The sequence below is a fragment of the Pongo abelii genome, chromosome 16, assembly GCF_028885655.2.
Source record: "Pongo abelii isolate AG06213 chromosome 16, NHGRI_mPonAbe1-v2.0_pri, whole genome shotgun sequence".
In the NCBI taxonomy this organism is placed as follows: domain Eukaryota; kingdom Metazoa; phylum Chordata; class Mammalia; order Primates; family Hominidae; genus Pongo; species Pongo abelii.
Window position 1 is genome coordinate 81,375,099 of NC_072001.2, and position 18,386 is coordinate 81,393,484.

At 50.4% G+C, this 18,386-nt stretch overlaps 1 protein-coding gene across 2 annotated transcripts in view; it reads right to left on the minus strand.

Annotated features, from left to right (window-relative positions):
- Positions 1 to 17: 17 nt before the first annotated feature.
- The window catches only part of TBC1D2B (TBC1 domain family member 2B), an 82,155-nt gene continuing 63,786 nt past the window's right edge, over positions 18 to 18,386 (minus strand). For both annotated transcript variants that reach the window (XM_054547053.2, XM_054547054.2), the window contains exons 9-13: positions 17,363 to 17,857; positions 13,524 to 13,641; positions 7,837 to 8,022; positions 6,147 to 6,268; positions 18 to 2,888 (exon numbers count right to left, since the gene is read on the minus strand). In XM_054547053.2, the coding sequence (XP_054403028.1) occupies positions 2,693 to 2,888; positions 6,147 to 6,268; positions 7,837 to 8,022; positions 13,524 to 13,641; positions 17,363 to 17,857 (1,117 nt within the window). In that variant the 3' untranslated portion in view covers positions 18 to 2,692. The remainder of the gene's footprint in view (positions 2,889 to 6,146; positions 6,269 to 7,836; positions 8,023 to 13,523; positions 13,642 to 17,362; positions 17,858 to 18,386) is intronic.

The window sequence follows — 18,386 nt, forward strand, 5'->3', positions numbered from 1 at the left end:
TGAATTTCAATGCAGAATATTATACAAATTAGTAGTTTATTTCTTCCTTTAGTATTACAGTTCCAAAACGTAACTTGAAGGTCAGCACAGGAGCTGCTGTGATATGAAAGGAGAGAGTCACTGGCGCCCCCTGCAGTCCTCCAGTTGCCCAGCAGCGGTGGGACGCTCAGTGGCACACACTGGGTCTCTGCATGGCCTCCCACCTGCAAGGACTTCCCTGAGCAGGCGCAGCTGCCCAGAAGCCCCGGAACACACAGGAAGACAACACTATAGGATGGCAGGTGGGGATCTGTGCAATACAAACGTAGTTAGAAAACCCAACCGAGGATCCGTCTAGAATACTTCCGATATCAATATACCGTAGTTGAAACCAGAACCGTCTCCAGCCATCAGCAGTCTTGGCGGCTACTGTACAGCTGTCAGCATGACTACAGGCAGTGCCCGAGGCTACCTGGGGTAAGAAGTGGGCCCGCACATCACATCGGTGAGTCAGTGAGAGTCAGGGCCAGAGGGAAGAGCAACTCGGAGGCTGAGGCTGGCACAGATACACACAAGGAAGTTACACACATAACATAAAAACTTGTTACATAAAATAGATATGTGGAATCTAGAAACACTTTGAGAAAATAGCCTATAAAAATATAAACTGTAGTGAAAGTGTACAAAAGTATTAACACAGGTTCAACCCATAAAAAACCCCATCCATTTAAAAGTTGGCAATTTGCTGCAGGTGTGGGGAGGGAGCTCCCCTCGGTCCTCGTGCGTGCATTTGGACAGGCTTTGGGTTTCCCAGCTGGCAAGGTTCCCCCTTGCAGGGACCACGGGCTGGGTGTTGGGGTGAAGGTTCGGAGGAGGAACAGCAGCGTGGGGCAGCCCCTGCCAGAAGGGTCCCCTGCCATGGCAGCCAATGGAGGCCAGGGACCTTCAGGGCACTGGAGGGGACAGAGCAGCTCTTTCCTCAGTGACGTGAGGGAGGGGAAGTGTTAGCGCGAAAGAGTGGGGCCCACAGTCCTGGAAGGAGGAGTTGGCTCCATTCTGTTCCCAAACTTTAACCAGGCGGAGCCACCCTCTCTTGCCTTCTGGACACGCATCACTTGATTCCAGGCAAGAGAACCTCTGAGAAAGTGTCCCCGGTCCCTTTCCTCCAGGAACTCTCCTGCTGTCACACACACACTGCCCAGCAGCTGCTGACAACTGCCTGGAAACACTAACATACCACCGTGGGTTGCAGCCATGATGGGCCTCTGGTCAGGTGCATCTCTCAGGGCAAACTGGACGACACGAGCCTGTCCCTAAAGGCAGCTCTTAGCCCCAGGACATGGCAGTGTGTGCTGGCATGTTCCAGGGGCCATTGGCTTGGAAAGTAAAACCTGACGGCAGCTAGTGCTGGCCCACGGGCCCAGCCCCATTCCTGCTGCACCTCCTCAGCAGCCACCCCCCCAGGCTGACAGCTGTCATTTCACGATGGGCTGAGGGGTGGGGGGGTTCCAACACTTGATTCAAGCTGACTGCAATGCCCAGCACACAGGACAACTGAAGGAGTCAGACCTCAAACTGCTGTTCTCAAAGGCAATGACAAAACCCATTTTTGATGCCTGAAAAGAGGCAAAGGCTTCTGGCTAAATATAGAGGCCAGCTCCCTCTACCCAGTGAAACATTAACCAACTCCACTAAAGCCGTGAAGCCGGAGCTCAGCCTAGCGTGTGCTGAAACGCCAACTTCGCTGTGGCATTGCTAGAAAGTTGACAGCAAAAAAATAGGAAAAAAGTACTTCTTAAAACTGCATTGCTTCAATTTTTAGTCTCAGTGTGTTTATATCAACAAAGGATGATTTCCATTTTTTTTCAGGTGATATGAAACATTCCACTGAGACCGTTTCTCTTGTATTTTCATAACACTGTGCCAGAAAACATCCTCTCACATCTACGCATCAGGGATGGTCTAGAGGGATTAAGCAAAAATAAGCTCCTTGCTCAAAGCCTCTCCCCAGCCTTCAGAAAGGCAGTCATCTGAGTTCCCAGAAACTGCCATGTCAGAGGCAACAGTGACCCTGCATCCTGGCAGAGAACAAGGATGCTTCCAGGCAGTGGTGGGGTGGGCACACATCTGGGAGAGCTCACCCAAGCCTGGGCCCCAAGCAAAAAAGTTCCCCAGGCACTGGCAGCTGGCGTCCTGCACAACCTAGTCAGGTGGAGGAGACACCAGGAGCACTGGCCATCCGCAAGGAGGCCACGGTTTTCAGCTGTCCAAAAGCGTTCACGCTGCAGCTGCACCACTGTCCTGCAAAGCACCCCAGAAAACATTCCTCCATCCCCTCAACCAAGGCCAGAGAACATGGGGAGATGCCCAGCAAAGCAAAGTTTCAGAGGGTCAGAGCACCGACAGGCTGATGGAGGCTGGAAACAGGCTCTTGCAAATAGCCACTGGTAAGCCCGAGCATCCACCCATCAGGCAGAAAGCGTGACTGAGATATGTGTAACCAAAAGCATGGCACGGAAATGGCTGTAAACAGATTAGACCTCCCACCCCTGCCCCCGCACAGTGGAAAATGAGGAAGTGCAGCCTGGCTTGGGACATCTGCCCAGCAGATCCCCAGAGGCCACACGCTTTACATTCTGGCTTTTAAGCGTGCTTTCACCCTTTGGGCACACTTTGGTTGTGAAGGCAGGAAGAGCAGCGTCCCGGAGCCCACTCAGGTATCCTCCTCCTCATCACTGACCAGCTCACCCTTGTCAGGGCTGGTGTCCCGCTCACGCAGGAAGTCCTCACGGATGGCCTCCAGCTCGGTCAGCTCCAGCCGGACCTTCTCCAAGTGGTAGGCGCGTCGGTTCCGGATCTGGCGTAGCGGGAAAGGGTTCAGGTCCCCAAAGGAGATACTGATCAGCTTCCTGGCAGGACGCAGGGGGAGAGACAAGAGAATGAGCGGCGCTCCAGAGAGTGCTCACACACAGCCCTCACAGGCACAGCAGGTGGCCTGGGGCAGTGGGGGAAGAGCGCTGGCCAGACGGGGGGCCTGATGTAGGGGAGGAGGCCCAGCTTCTGCAGAGAGGTGACAAGGTACAATGGCCCAGCCAGGGGCAGGTTCAGAATGATGGCCTGGACTCCAGCTCTGCAACATGCTTGCTGTGTGAGTGAGGTCACCCCCTTTTCTGGCCTCTGATTCCTCATCTGCACACTGGGGTGACAGTAGTGCCACCTCCTAGGGTGTGAGATTACTCGAGTTCCCACACGTAAGTGCTGAGAAGAGCTCCTGGCACTTGCATGATGATGGCGGGTGTGTCTGCATCCTTGGGCAGGCATGAGGCCTGGCACCAGGCACGAGTCCGGGACGTCTGTGTCCCAGGACTCATTGACTGGGAATGAACACAGGCCCAGGCAGTCCTGGCGATGACTGTCAGACCCAGTCGGCAACGTGACAGGTGTCCAGATGCAGTCTACAGAGAAACGTGCAGCTCGTGGGTTTCACGTTATCCCCAGGTCAAGGCTCCAATTTTCCATAAAAATGTTAAGGTTGTGATCACTTGCTCCTAACCACTGGTCAGTGGCTTAATAAAAACAAAACCAAATGCTGTCCTGAGGCCTGGCTATGGACTTGTAGCACTAATGGGTCAGCCACACTGCTCTCTGGGGGGTCACAAAATAAGCCAGTTCCTGGGGCCACCTTCTTCCCCTATCTGGATTCTGCCAGGCCCCAGACGCTTTGCATCCAGCAACATGGGCTTATGCGCTTCCCTGTCAGCCAAAGGCCCAACAGACTCACCAGCCCCAGGAAAAGCTGTGATGAAACAGAAATGCCCTGAAGGACTTCCTGCCCGTCCCCATCAGAGCAGGCCATTTGTTCCTGCTGCTGTTGGCTGCGTGGGCTCCTTTCAACACAAAGCACACATAAGGGTGCAATCTTTTATGTTTCAAAACACCCGCTACCTGGACATGCTTAACTCTCGTCCAGAGGCTTAAGGTCAGAAAGGCCAGCTTTATTTATATTCTGAATTCTCCAACGTGTGTTCTAGAACATGGGAGCACCAGAGAACAGGGAAGGCCCAAGCACAGCGGTCCCCGCGTGTGGATTTCTCAGGTTCTGCCTCCTGCCTGGCTCTGCAGACCGGGCTGCCAGCCCCACCAGGCGGGAGGAGGCTCCGTGTGAACAGGGCACAGGGTCCCCACCACCAGTCCTTTCTCCCCGACAGCTGTCAGCCCACAGCCCCCACAAACCCCAAACCTACGGCGCCCAACCCTCCTGTTGGGCACAACATGAGCCCGAAGTGTAATTCTTCATTTGCTCCTCAGTCAGGAGCTGACAGAGGCCCCTCGGCCCAGGCTGGCACCCAGGAAGCCAGACCCCACCTCTGCCTCAAGCCTGGAAGTTTCCTCTGGGAGATGAGAAGGTGCCCCATAGTCAGCTAAATTTGGGAGACGATGCTCAGCGCCTTAAAAGGCTCCTAGAAGTCCTGCTGCAGAACGTGGTTCAATCCTGTGTAACCCCCGTCTCCTGAATGCAGCTGACCACACAGCTCCCTCCCTGTGTTTCTGAAGGCCAATCGCTGTGCTGCAGGACTGGCCTCCTTGCAACCACTAGTCTGGGGAGCTCATTAAAACACTGAGGCTCCAGCCCAGAGGCGGGTTATGGGCCCCTGCAGTCTTGATAACAGCGGGGAACCTGCCGTGGCGCCTTGGCAATCCTTAAAGCACCTGTTGGTGTGGCGACCCCGCTTTCTAAAGCAAGCTGCAGGGGAGACCGTACCGCAAGCTGCTCACAAGGAGGTGCTGCAGGACCATGCAAGGCCCAGCAGCGTGGGAGGGGCCAGGTTGGCCTGTGGTGCCAGGGAAGGGGCGGGCACTCGCCAGAGCCACGCCCACTCGCCTCCTCTCCTGGCAGCGCCTGGGACCCAGTACAGAACTGAGGGCAGCGGCGCTCCCAACACAGCCCTAGCTGTCGGCATGGGTGAGCTCACTCCCTGTCACTCTCAGCAGTCCTGACCCAACACGAGATGAACAGAAACCCTCCAGGCTCACCCCAGGACTCAAACTTTCCCCAGCAAATATGATTCCCGTATCCTTCCTCATTTGGCAGAAATCAGGGCACTGTTGTTGGTGCTATTAGTAAGCCTGAAACTATTACAAACTCACTCCCCAACAAAAGACCCTGAAAATAGCGACGACCTCCAGGAGGCCTGGCATGGCCTCAGCCAGCACCTCAGCTCCCACTGTCCAAATCGGCTCTCAGGGTCAGAGCAGCCAACAGCTGCGGTCCAGGGGACATACGGACGAGGGTGGCCCAGAACAGGCAATGGCTGTGTGACCAGGGAGGGTTCCTGAACACTTGGCTTCCCAGGCCAGAAACTCAGGGGTCCTCCGAGTCAAATTCCTCCCTCCCTCTCTTCAATCTACCCCCCTTTTCCATCTGTGGGACCACCTCTCTCCAGGCCACCACCTCTCTCCCTAGAGCCCTCTAACAGCCACCAGTCCTGCCCCAATCTGACCTATTTGTCTCTTGCCTAACCCTGCAGGACTTCCCAACACTCAGGATGAAGGCTCAAGTCCTGAGCGAAGTCTGCAAGCACCCTGACAGCCCAGCTCTGCTATGGCCCTGCCACACTGGCACCAGCTGGGCTGAGCTGCCTCCACAATTCCCCAAACACACGTGCCCCAGAGCTCTGCGCCACCACTCCTGAAGGACCCCCTGTCCCCATACTGTTTCCTTGCTGCCCCTTGCCCAGCTTATTCAGCCTTTCTCCGGCCTGGGCTCCCTCTACCACAGCACGGATCAAATGACGTGCAACAGTGTCCCCAGCAAGGTCTTCCAGGACAGGCCTTACTCTCCATCTGTCATCCTCAGTGCCCAGGACAGACCCTACCACGAAGCAGGTACTCAGTAAATGCTTTCTAGACAAATGAAACTATTGCTGTTGGTTGTTGGGATTTACGTTTGTGGGATAAAGGACAGAATCCTTATCTCAGTTCCTCCTAGGTAAGGCTACTTGGGGCTCACACCTCTTGCTCTCTTTTCCCTGGAAAGCAATGCCCTCTCCAACACTGTACACCTGGGATGGCTCTGAGTTGGAAGACAGCAAGGATAGGCTGCTCTCAAGGAGGCAGGGGCCAGGCTTCCTGCTCTCCTTGACATCTGAGAACTCCCCAGGACTCACCTAGCATCAAGGATAGTGCGAGTGAAGTAGCGGAGATACTTAAATATAGACATCGAATCTTGCAATTTCAAAATCTCCTCTTCCTTGTACTTAAAAAGTGCCAGAGCAAAACGGAAAATAACCTGTGGAATAAACAGGGATATCTGTTAGTGGAAAAACCCTGTGGGTCCAGGCACAAGGCTGGACTCCAGGGGGGTGCTGGCCCTATAGGGGACAGGGGGACATGGCTTGCACGGTCCCTGCCCTGGGGAAAGACAATTGACCTGAGGGGCAATTTTCACTGGCTAGGCCAAGACTCCTTTATTACAGGAAAATAAACCCTGCTGGTTTTCAACAACACATCAGCCCAAACCAAAAATCTCCTCATAGGAGATCTTTGTGGAATCCTTTCATATTCAGAGAACACTTCTAGTCAATAAAGCATAAGGAACAAACCTAAGGAATCATTTTAAAATAAAACCAAAATCAAGGTTTTCTGATTCTGAAACTCTTAGAAAGTCCCACCTACAGAGGCTGTTTCCATCTCAACTAGTGCACTTTTGAAGATAGGGAAGGAGTTTTTTTTTAATTTAATTTTTATTTATTTATTTATTTGAGATACAGTCTTGCTCTGCCGCCCAGGCTGTAATGCAGCAGTGCAATCTCGGCTCACTGCAACTTCTGCCTCCCGGGTTCAAGTGATTCTTCTGCCTCAGCCTCCTGAGTAGCTGGGACTACAGGCGCCCGCCACCACACCCAGCTATTTTTGTTTTTTGAGTACAGACGGGGTTTCACCATGTTAGCCACGATGGTCTCCCATCTCCTGACCTCATGATCCGCCCACCTCGGCCTCCCAAAGTGCTGGGATTACAAGTGTCAGCCACTGTGCCTGGCCTTTCTTTTTTCTTTTTTTTAATTTGTGTTTGGGGTACATTAGAGGTTAGAGGGAATGGACTCCTGGTAGTCTTGCAAGTTGAAGCAGCTTTGGAACAAACTGCTTTCCCCATATCTAAGGGCCTGTACTTTCTCTAATTTAGTTTGTTTTTTGGGTCTTGCTGTGTTGCCAGGCTATATTTTAACTCCTCAGCTCAAATGATCCTCCTACCTCAGCTTCCCAAGTAACTGAGACAATTGGCACATGACACTGTGCCCGGCTAAGGTACAGAATAAATTGAGAAGAGTAACTAGAAGACTAGGGGGGCCTCCACTCCATTACATACACCTGTTTATACCATTAGGGTTTAATATGTAAATATATTCCTTATTCAAAAACTGATTTTTACAAAACATACAACAGAGCGGGTGGGAGGCTCATGGGCAGTAAGGCTCTGAAGTTGGCTCCCCCGAGTTAGTCCCCCTCATTAGTCCCCCTAATCCCCTGCTTATTAGATCTCTGGGCCTCCATCTCCTCCTCCATATGATGGGGTAACACCACCAGCCATATGACAGATGGTGAGGCTCAGGCTCAAACTGTAAGCCACAGCTCCCAGTGCCTATCACAGGGCTTGATGTGGGTTGAATGTTTCTGATACATGAACAAATAACTGTGGTTTCCTGATACCCTGGACCTAACTCTAGTGCAGGCCGTGCTGAGATCCCTTGGGCACCGTGGTAACCCTCACAAGTTCCAGGTGAGCCAGCCGCTCTACCACCACCAACGCTGCTGACGGTTGTCAAGTGTGTATATCTGAAAATAGCTGAGCTAACTCACCTTTGGTCCTTCATAAAGGAAAGAGTCCCATATTTTAAAGAGGATGTCACTAACGACACTATCCACAAACACCACCAGAAACCAGTTGAAAGTGATGAGGGTGTAGTCGACTTTGTACTGTTCAAAGTGGCCATGCAACCGAGGCAGCTTCTCACTCATAAGGTCTCTGAACACCCGCTGGTCCACCTGGAGAGGGAACAAAGCGGAGAAGTGTATCAGGCCTGCCAGGTCACCAGGTAAGCAGACGAGCAGACGCGCAACCTGAGAGCCTGGGGGTGGAGCCCAAGTGACAGCAGCACAACTGTTCCAAATGCGCTGTGGGGCCCATCACGGAGCCAGACTACCATGTTCCAGCAGCGCTGACCTCGTGCACTGCAGGTACACACCGAGTGTCCGCTAAACAGCATGCTTTCCACAGGGCATGAGAGTGGGGGAGTCTGTAACCTGAAACCAACTCCTGCACTCAAAATGCCCTGGGAAATAGGCCACTGCAAGCAGCAGGTGGGACAGTCAGCCTTGCCAATCCACGAGTAAGTACAGGAGACGTTGACACAAAGGGCCACAAACTAGAATCCTGGGCAGATGGGAGTCTTGAGTCAAAAAGGAAGCAGCATCACCACATCCATTCAACAAACATTTGCTGGGCTGTATGTGCAGTGGGGGTGGCGAGGACTCCGGCGTCACATGGACCTGAGTCTGAATCCCAGCTCTACCACTTACCAGCTGGGTGGCTTTTAGCAAATTATGCTCCAAACGGCTCTGTGCCTCATCTGGAAAATAGTTAATTAACTCTCTCTTACTGGACTACTGTGAGGATTAAATGAGGCTTATATAAACTACCCACACACGACAGACGAGCAATACCTGGTTACTGCCACTCTGTGTCAGGCACGGGGCCAGTGCTGGGCAGAGTGTTGAATAAGGTTCAACCCTGACCTCAAGGAGTTAAAGGATGAGAAGGGAAGGCCAGACAAGTGGACCATCCTAACCATGGCCAGGCCCTGGTAACGATGTGTTCATACAGCCCTGTGGAACCACAGACAGGTCCCGGCTAAGCACTGAGGAGAAACTGCTCCTCCAGCCAGAGCTCAAGCTTCCAGGCAGGAGGGCTGGGAGGTGAGGCAGCACAGCCAGGCAGAAGCTGGTCACAGACACCCCTGTGTCACACTGAGGAGTCAAGACACTATCCTGTCAGCCAGGGGTTTTCCTAGCCTTTGTCTATGACTCACAAAAAAACATGCATCTTCAACCATCACCCAGTCCACGTGAACCAGTATGCACGTGTACAAAACAGAAACACGTTTCACAAAACAATACTTAATCTCACACAGCGGACTACACTTTGAGGCTTTTAATTCTAATCAATTGGATTTGATGGGAAAAAAATAAAAATAAAAACCTAGTACCAACCTACTAAACCAATTTCTCTATCCATAGTGTAAAAAACAACTATAGTCATCCCTTGGTGTATACATAAAAAGCTGGCCCTCTGTAAAAGAGGGTTTCACATCCTGTGAACACTGTATTTTCAATATGTGTGTGGTTGAAAAAATCCACATGTAAGTGGACCCACGCAGTTCAAACCCACGTTGTTCAAGGGTTAACTATACGTATTTTCTCATACTTCATGCCCAGCCAGGAGCTGCCTTTAAGGAGCTGTAAAGTGGCAAGGAAGATGGACAGCTTACTGTAAGACCAGCTGATGATGATGTAATTCATTCAGCCTGGAGTATCCAGCTGCAGACGTCCAAGAGGGAGGGGCATATCAGCTGGCCCTGACGTGGGAGAAGATCCTTGTACACATCTCTTCTCCCAACTAGGAGGCAGACTGTGCCTCACTCTTAAGGCTGCCCGGGTGCTTGGCGGAGGGCTGATGTGGAGCAGGCTGCCAGGGAACGCTTGCTCTGGCCTCTGTTCAAGCTCCCTCCTCCACTGAGCTCTGGAGGACATGGAATGACTGTGTCATTCATCTCTGTGTCCTCAGCACCTAGTAAGGTCCTGGCAGAGAACATGCACTCAAAGGATGGAATGAATGGAAAAGCTGACAAGCATGTGGACTGCAGTAGCAGTGGGCACGGGGCTCGGGCACTTGGTTCTGGCAGGAGGCAGTTTGATAGTGATTGGCAAAGCCCAGTGCTCAGGGTTGACAGCACACACAAAGCTATCCGCATTTTAAGAGCCACCTTACGCAATGGCCATCGATAAGCGGGAGGATAATTAAACACATTCTAGCACCCACCTGATGGAATATTAGGACACCAAATAGGATGGGTACACAGTATAAAATGACATGGGAAAATGCTCATGCTATAATGTGAACCAGCCAGGATACACTGTGCTCTCAATTTGGATACCTATATGAACTAGGGGGAGGAAAGCAAAAGGAAATACATCAAAATGCTAACCATGGTTCTCCAGTTGGTAGAATAACAGGTGATTTTCATTTTCTTCTTAACATCTTTCTACATTGCCTGAGTTCTCTTTAGTGATCATCTATTACTTGTATAGTCAGGGGGGAAAAAGTCTCCTTAGATTTTACATTTATGTTTATGTGACAATGTGATGCAAATTTTATCTTAAATCCAGACATTTAAAATAGGTCTTCCCCTATAACAATACTACCAACTTTTATTGAGTTTTTACAATGTTCTGAGCATTACATTCAACTTTTTTTAATGCATCATCTCAATTCAACCCCAAAAATCTATGTGAGGGGGGTATTACTCTCATCTTACACATGGGGAAACTGAGGCACAGAGATGTTAAATGATGTGTCCAAGCTCCACAGCTCATAGGAGGTAGGGCCTGGGTTGTGACCTACTACATGTGACCCTCCCCCCAAGTTCCGAACCAATGTGCTTGACCACACCTCAATGAAATTAAGAAAGATCAATGCTTCATTTTTCTTATTCTGAAACATTGAGTCATTTGATATTTTAAATTTGAGTCTTTGAAAGCTATTAGCTTTCAGGTGCCCATGAACACAAAAAACTTTCTTTACTGACCCTCTAATCCCACCCGACTGACTGCTGCCTCTTCCTGTTGCTGTTCATTTCCTACACACCAACGCAACAGAACAATACATTTCTTGGGTAATTAGCAAGTGAAGTGATCATAGGGAGACCAGATGAGCTTCTCCTGGGATCCACTGACACCTGAGAAACTGGGACAGGGACCTGAAGGGGGGCAGCTGTGGCGAAAGCCCACCCTCTAGGAAGGTCAGAGCTCCAACTCTCTTGCCATCCTCCTGTAATGTTCTAGGAGGCAGTGGGCAGAGATGGGCAAGCTTAGGCCCAGAGCTGCAGAGGCCTGAGTTCAAACCCCAGCTCAGCCCCTCATCAGTGGCACCTCAGGCAAATTGCTTATTAGTGTCTTCGGCTCCCAGTTTTCTCCCAAGTCAAATAGGTATACTGATGGCTCAAGCATGTAGGACTCTGTGCAGTTATACAGCTGCTGGCACGGGGCCAGGGCTCAGTAAATGCCAACTCTCTTTCCCTGGTCAAAGAGTAGCTCATGTAAGTTCAAACATTTACTGTGTGGGATGCCAGGCATACAGGAAAAGGAAAAAGAAAGAAAAAGGAAAGACAGGGCCGTGGCCCTCAGGTACCACTGACTAGCTGGAGGACAAGCAGGCACACAAGGATAATCCAATCAGGTGGCCACTGTCCCGGAGGCCTGCACCCGAGCAGCGGGAACAGCAGCAGGGGCCCGTGCCTGCCTTGGGACAGGAAGGACCACTCACAGAGGAGATGGCCTGTGTGCTAAGGCTGCACAGGAGCTTCCCAGGGAGATGAGCGATGGGATGTTGTTCCAGTAGAGGGATTATGCAGGAGAGTACCCAGGGGATGGGCATGCCCAGAGAACACATGCCCCATCAGTGGGCAGGAAGGAGGGCCCTGGCAGCGTTCAAATGCATCTTTACCCTGAGGAGCCCCAGACACCAGCAGCAGAGGGATGAGACTGAATGCCTGAGTGAGACAGAGGTTAAACTGGAGCTGTGGGCGAGTGGCAGCAGGAAGAAAGCAGAGAGGCAACTGCAGTGATGGAGAGGGGCCGGTGGCCTCACTGTGGTGAGAGGGACAAAAAGGGGACACAGATGTAAGCTTCCAGGCAGGCGGCAGCACTAAAAATGGTGACGACAGGGATACAGGGGAAGGAGGCAGGAGTCCAGGATGGCTTGAGTTTCCAGCCTAGGGAGCTAGAGAGGTGAGGAGCACAGGCGGAAACAGGAGGCAATCATGAGGACCCTCCCTCCAAAGGCAGAAATGCAAATGCAAAGAATACTCACTCAGGGTCCAGCCAAGAAAATGGAAGTCCCTCTAAATATGTGTCACAGAGTGAATGTCATCCAGGGGCTGGCCACACCGGTGAGAGAAAAGCTGAGAAGCCAAACAGCTGACGGTGAGGCAGCCCAGAGTTATAGCAAGGGCAGAAAGCCACCCTGGCGGGGAGCAATGAAGGGAGCCGGTGGGGTCAGCTGTTGGCACAGAGGACCCACCGGACAGGAGCTGGGCACAGAGGAGACAAAGCCACCTTCAGAGGCAGTGCCCGAGATGGGGAGAGGGAAAACCCCTTCAGTCCCTCCTGTCACCCTTCAGTCTCCTGCCAGCACCTCCCGCTGGCCTGCGGGGCCAGGCCTTGCGACACCGAGTGGTGCAGGAGAAGGGCAAGGAGAGGCTGTGAGCAGGCAGGCCAGGCCGGGGCACAGACCTGGAGAGAAGAGACACGAGACACAGCAGGCACACACAGGCACAGCTGTGGCTAAGAGAGAAGCTGCCTGAGGCTGGGCCACATGCACAGGGCCGGCTTACGGGGAAGCCAGTGCTGGCAGCAGCCCCAGCCCAGCCTAGGGATGATGCAAGGGCCAAGGATCTGGTCCAGGGCCAGGACTGTCCCAAGCAAAGACAGAAACACTGGGCTCTCCCAGCCCTTATCACCCTGCCCTGGCCCCTGGTGTCAGACTCCAGGTGTGGATGGCATGAAATGCGCCACTCAGACCCCCACTGCAGGAGGTGACTGCAGGCCCCGCTGCTGCCCCTCTGGTGCATCACCACGTTCATTCCCAGAAGCAGGGCATGGGTGCGGCAGTGGCAGGAATGCAGCCCATCTGTGGAGGCAGGTGCCTTGGTCGCTGCCCTTGGCTTGAGGGCTCCCCACTGGCCCTGCCCAGACTTCCTCAGGACTGCATGGTGGTCACTGCACAGCGTCTGGGACTCTCCTCCCCATCCTCTTCCCTTCCTGGGGCTGAAACTTCTCTGTCCCTTGTCCTCCACAGGGGCTTCCCCCCGGCTGAAGTCTCTGGTTTGTCTCATTCCAGCCTGACATTGCTTCTTGAGAGCCTGAGCTAACACACCAGTCACCCAAGCATGCCTGGATTATGACTCAGCCCACTGGTAGGCCTGTGTCCAGGGAAGACAGTGCAGAGCAGTGAACACAATGTTAAGCCTGCAGGACGGGTCTGTCTCTGCTGGTTCGCAGAGGGCTGAATGAGCCCAACTCGGCCTCAGTCACAAACAGCAGGCCATGACTGGGGACAGCCTCTGAGATGCGGCCTGCTGTCTTCAGGAATCAGTCTCTGAAGTCACGTACACAAAGCAACCCCTGACCCTGACCACAGGTTTAATTCAGGTCACATTTCAGCTGCAATTCTAAAAGTGGTGACTAAAACACAGAACTTTCAGTACTACCTGGGATCCTAAAAGAGTCTTTGTATAATAGTCTCGAGGCATGAAAACTTCCACTATGGTAACGAGACACCAGAAAGCATCTTCTTGTTCCAGGTACAGGAGGGCCACTGCCACCAACCTACAAGCAAAGGGAGGACAAGATGAGAGCCCAGGCACAGACAGCTGCTACCACAGTCTCCACAGAGACCGTCTGCTTTAAGCCACTTTTTCTCTCATGGCCAAAACTATTGCTAGTTCTCCAATAAAGACTAATAAGGACCTGGCTTAATGGCCCACGCCTATTATACTAGCACTCTGGGAAGCCAAGACAGGAAGATCACTTGAGGCCAGGAGTTGAAGACCAGCCTGGGCAATATAGCAAGACTCCATCTCTAAAAAAACAAAAAACCAAAAATCAGCCAGGAGTAGTGACGCACACCTGTAGTCCTAGCTACCCAGTCGGCTGAGGCAGGAGGATCACTTGAGCCCAGGAGGTGGAGGCTACAGTGAATGATGATTGCACCACTGCGCTCCAGCCTGTGCAACAGAACGAAACCTTGTCTCATTTAAAAAAAAAAAAAAAAAAAAGGGGGGGGGGGCATTTCCTAAAATTTGAGGAGCAAAGCTACTTTCCCCACTTTCATTTGGTTTTTGTTCAAAGATGAAATTGTTTCCCAATGATCAGCCAGCCTCATTAAAAAAAAAAAGTTTTCATTATAAGATTTTTGCGGCTGGGCGCAATGGCTCATGCCTGTAATCCTAGCACTTTGGGAGGCCGAGGCAGGCAGATCACGAGGTCAGGAGATTGAGACTATCCTGGCTGACACGGTGAAACCCTGTCTCTACTAAAGATACAAAAAAAGTAGCCGGGCGCGGTGGCGGGCGCCTGTAGTCCCAGCTACTCGGGAGGCTGAGGCAGGAGAATGGCATGAACCTGGGAGGCGGAGCTTGCAGTGAGCCGAGATAGCTCCACTGCACTCCAGCCTGGGCAACACAGCAAGACTCCGTCTCAAAAAAAAAAAGATTTTTGCAAATGCAACTGATTCTTTGAGTTCATCAAGAAGTTCCAAATAACCCTTTTATGCACAACAAATCCAGATGTGAATGTAAGTAACAAAGAATACAGGATGGTTTAAAACAGCTTTCCCAACACCATCCTGCTTCCAGGCTGAAGGAATAAAATGGGCTGCAGATGAGGGCACCCTGGAGGAGCTAACAGCGCTGTGCCCACTGCATGCACAGCAGGGGAAGAGGACCATGTGTCTCACTTGCTTTGTTGTTCATAACGGAAACTGGGGTCAGCTATTTACATGCTGTCACTAATCAATAGCCCTGGTATGGCTCCAAGCGGGAATCTGGGGCAGCAGGATGGAAAGGAAGAGGTGAGAGAAAGGCCTCTCTCTACTCAGCTGAAACCCAAAACTTCTGCCCATCACACGAAGCTTATGAGCAATACTCATGGGAAAACCCCTGAAGCCATTTCTCAGAATATTTTCCTTAAGATAAAACTATAATGAACTCATCTCAAATTAAATGGAAAAAAAGTCCAGGAAGGGGATGTCTCAAGTATGCAGGGATGGGATGGAAAGGAGAATGGTGACCACTGGCAGAGACAGAGGAGAGAAAAACAAGACACGCAAGCAGAGACACTAAATTCAGAGACAGGACTCGATGGCGCCAGGAGAAGGGGTAGAGAGTCTGAAAGCGACAGAGCCTTTGAGGACATCACTTAAATTCACCAATATTCCAGATGATAGGCCTGAATCACCATCATCTAGACACGGCTACAGTTGTCCTACTAAAGTTCTGGGTGCTCAGAAAGCATGGATATGTACCAAATACTGTGAAGAAAAAAATCCCAAAGAGTTACAATTCAGAGGTTTTAATGGTGGTAAGGGTGGAGGTGTAGAGAGAAAGCTTTAATTATCTGGAAGTGTCATTTATGTAGGAAAAAGCTGATTCCATGACAATGCCACATAAATGGAGCATTACTGTACCCCAAACAGGCACACTCAAGTCCTCACCAGGACCCTTAGTTTCACGGGTTTCCAGCTTCCAGGAATTTTTAGATTGAGTATACAATGTGAATGGTGGCTTTAAGCAAAACAAAACTGCTTTGTTAGGCAGGATCCTACTTACAGGCTTTTTAAAAGTGGAGACTGTCTAGGAGTAGCTATAGTCCCTTTCACCTTCTAAGGGCACATAGAGAGGCTGCCCTATCCTCACCAGCACAGAGACAATGACTTACTGAAAACCATTTGATTTCAGGTCTTAACCAAATAACATTCCAGCTTAAAATCCTTTCTTCCTGCAGTACTCTCATTTCAGACACAAATAGAAAACCCTTACCTGGAGGTCAATACCTGGCAGGGAGCAGGAGCAAAAAGGCCTGTGGGCAGCCATAACAAACATCAGCACTCAGAACTCCAGCTCATGCATGGCTTACAGAACTCCTAAGGTACACATGCAGAACTTTTTCATTCTTACTTTATCCGTATCTTTTTTTGTTTGTTTTTTTGAGACAGGGTCTTACTCTGTTGCCCAGGCTGGAGTGTAGTGGTGTGATCACAGCTCACTGCAGCCTCAACCTCCTGGGCTCAAGCGATCCTCCCACGTCAACTTTCCAAGTAGCTGGGATTAGAGGCGCATGCCACCATGCCCAGCTAATTTCTTTCTCTTTTCTTTTTTTTTTTTTAGACAGAGTCTCGCTCTGTTGTTCAGGCTGGAGTGCAGTGGTGCAATGTTGGCTCACTGCAACATCTGCCTCCTGGGTTCAAGCGATTCTCTTACCTCAACCTCCTGAGTAGCTGGGATTACAGGCATGTGCCACCGTCTGGCTAATTTTTGTATTTTTAGTAGAGACAGGGTCTCACCATATTGGCCAGGCTGGTCTTGAACTCCTGATCTCAGGTGATCCGCCTGCCTCGACCTCCCAAAGTGCCGGGATTACAGGTGTGACCCACCGCACACAGCCAATTTTTTTGTATTTTTTGTAGGGACAGGGTTTCACCACGTTGCCCAGGCTGGTTTCAAACTCCTGGACTCAAGCAATCCTTCCACCCTGGCCTCCCAAAGTGTTGGGATTACAGGTGTAAGCCACTGCACTGGACCTTTATCCATATTTTTAACAAGCTTGGTTACCTACTTTCATTACACAGAAATATAAATGGACAACTGCAAGGACAGCAGTAAGCAGAAAGCGCGCCAGCCAGGTAAGAAGCAGTCAGAGCAAAGTCCAGTGACAGGAAGAGCTTTGTGGAGAGCAAACCTCAGTCCTCCTGAGGTCTTGTCCCATTCCTGCACAGCTCAGGAGGATGAGCCTACATCACCCAGAAAACATGAGAGGCTTTTCAGCGTCCTCTGCCTATGGAAGTAGGGAAGTATGCAAGACCTGTTAAAGGTTCTAATTTAAAAGGAAACAAGTTTAAGTCCATGAAGGGCTAAGTTTCAATCAGCTGAATAATTGTTTGGGGCAACCTCTTGATTCACAAAAAGATCCTGTATACTGCATAAACAAGGGGTGACCACCAATTTCCACTCCATGCATTACAAACTAATAAAATCAAACCTCTGATCAAAACCTGAGTGCGATAAGAACAAATAGGAAAAAATGAGACTCCAAGCAGTTTCAAATGAATTTAACTCTTGTGTTCTTAATACTTTCTAAAAGCATGTTTGTTTTTCTCAGTTCTTCTAGAACTGGGGATACTGTGTAATGAAAACTGGCTTGCTGCAACTACTTTTTTCTCTTAAAATATTGACTTTTCTTGGCCAACCAGGAAGGGAGAGAGCTGCCAGGCAGCAACAGTGCCTACAAGTTGCCTAATGGCAAATGGGAACATTTTGTGCTGTGCAGCCACCTGTTTAGGCCTTGACAGTAGCCGATATCTGGATTCCGCCAGGAGAAGGCAAGGAGGACATTGCGTAACTTTTGTATGCCTTCTGAGGTGGGGCAGGAGTAATGTTTGTTGTTGGGCAGAGTTCGCAGCAAGTCCAGCTCAATCTGCTTGGAGGCCGGGTTCTGTTTCTCCAGCGCCTTCTGCAGCAAGGTCTGGAAGTGGCCAGGCTCAGTGTTGTCCTTGAACTTCCTGGTGTGACGGTCCACACACCACTTCCACACCTTGGAACGGTGCTCGTGGGGAATGCCCGCACGGATGAGGTTTTTTAACTCTGGAGAGCACATCATCTCCCTGTTCACTGTACTTGCAAAGTAGTTTTCCCACTTGACCCCAGTGGAGACTTCCTGGTTTTCTGTGAGGTAGAGAGTCTTCAGATCCAATGCGCGGACCTTGGCAACCAACTTCTCTTCCTCATCATCCTCAGGTACAGTCCTGAACCCATAAATATCATATTCACTGTTGAAAAAAACAAAAGGAAAAATTAAAATGACAAGGTTTTAGCAACAAAGACCAACGCAACAGAAATAGAGAGTCTAGAAACCAAATCAGGCACACGTGGTACTTTGAACTATGAGAAGCATTTCAAATCAGTGAGGACATAATCGACTTCTCAGTATATAAAGCTAGGACGACTGGCTAGCCATATGCAAAAATTAAATTAGATATCTACTTGATACTATACAGGGAAAAAAAAAATCCCAAACAGTTTAACACTGAAAATATGAAACGCATGGAAGAAAACACAGGCAACAGCACAAAAACAAGACTGATAAATTTGGCTACATTAATGTATGTATATGTTTCTTTATCATATATATATACTACATATGTGTAACTTTATGCTTAAAAATATCATTTTAAAAGATTAAAAAAAAAGAATGTATTTATAAGCTATTACGGATAAGGATGTTCACATCCCAGTTAGCGGAACCTGTGGCTGTTTTACATTACATGGCAATAGGAATGTTGTTAATGGAATGTTAAT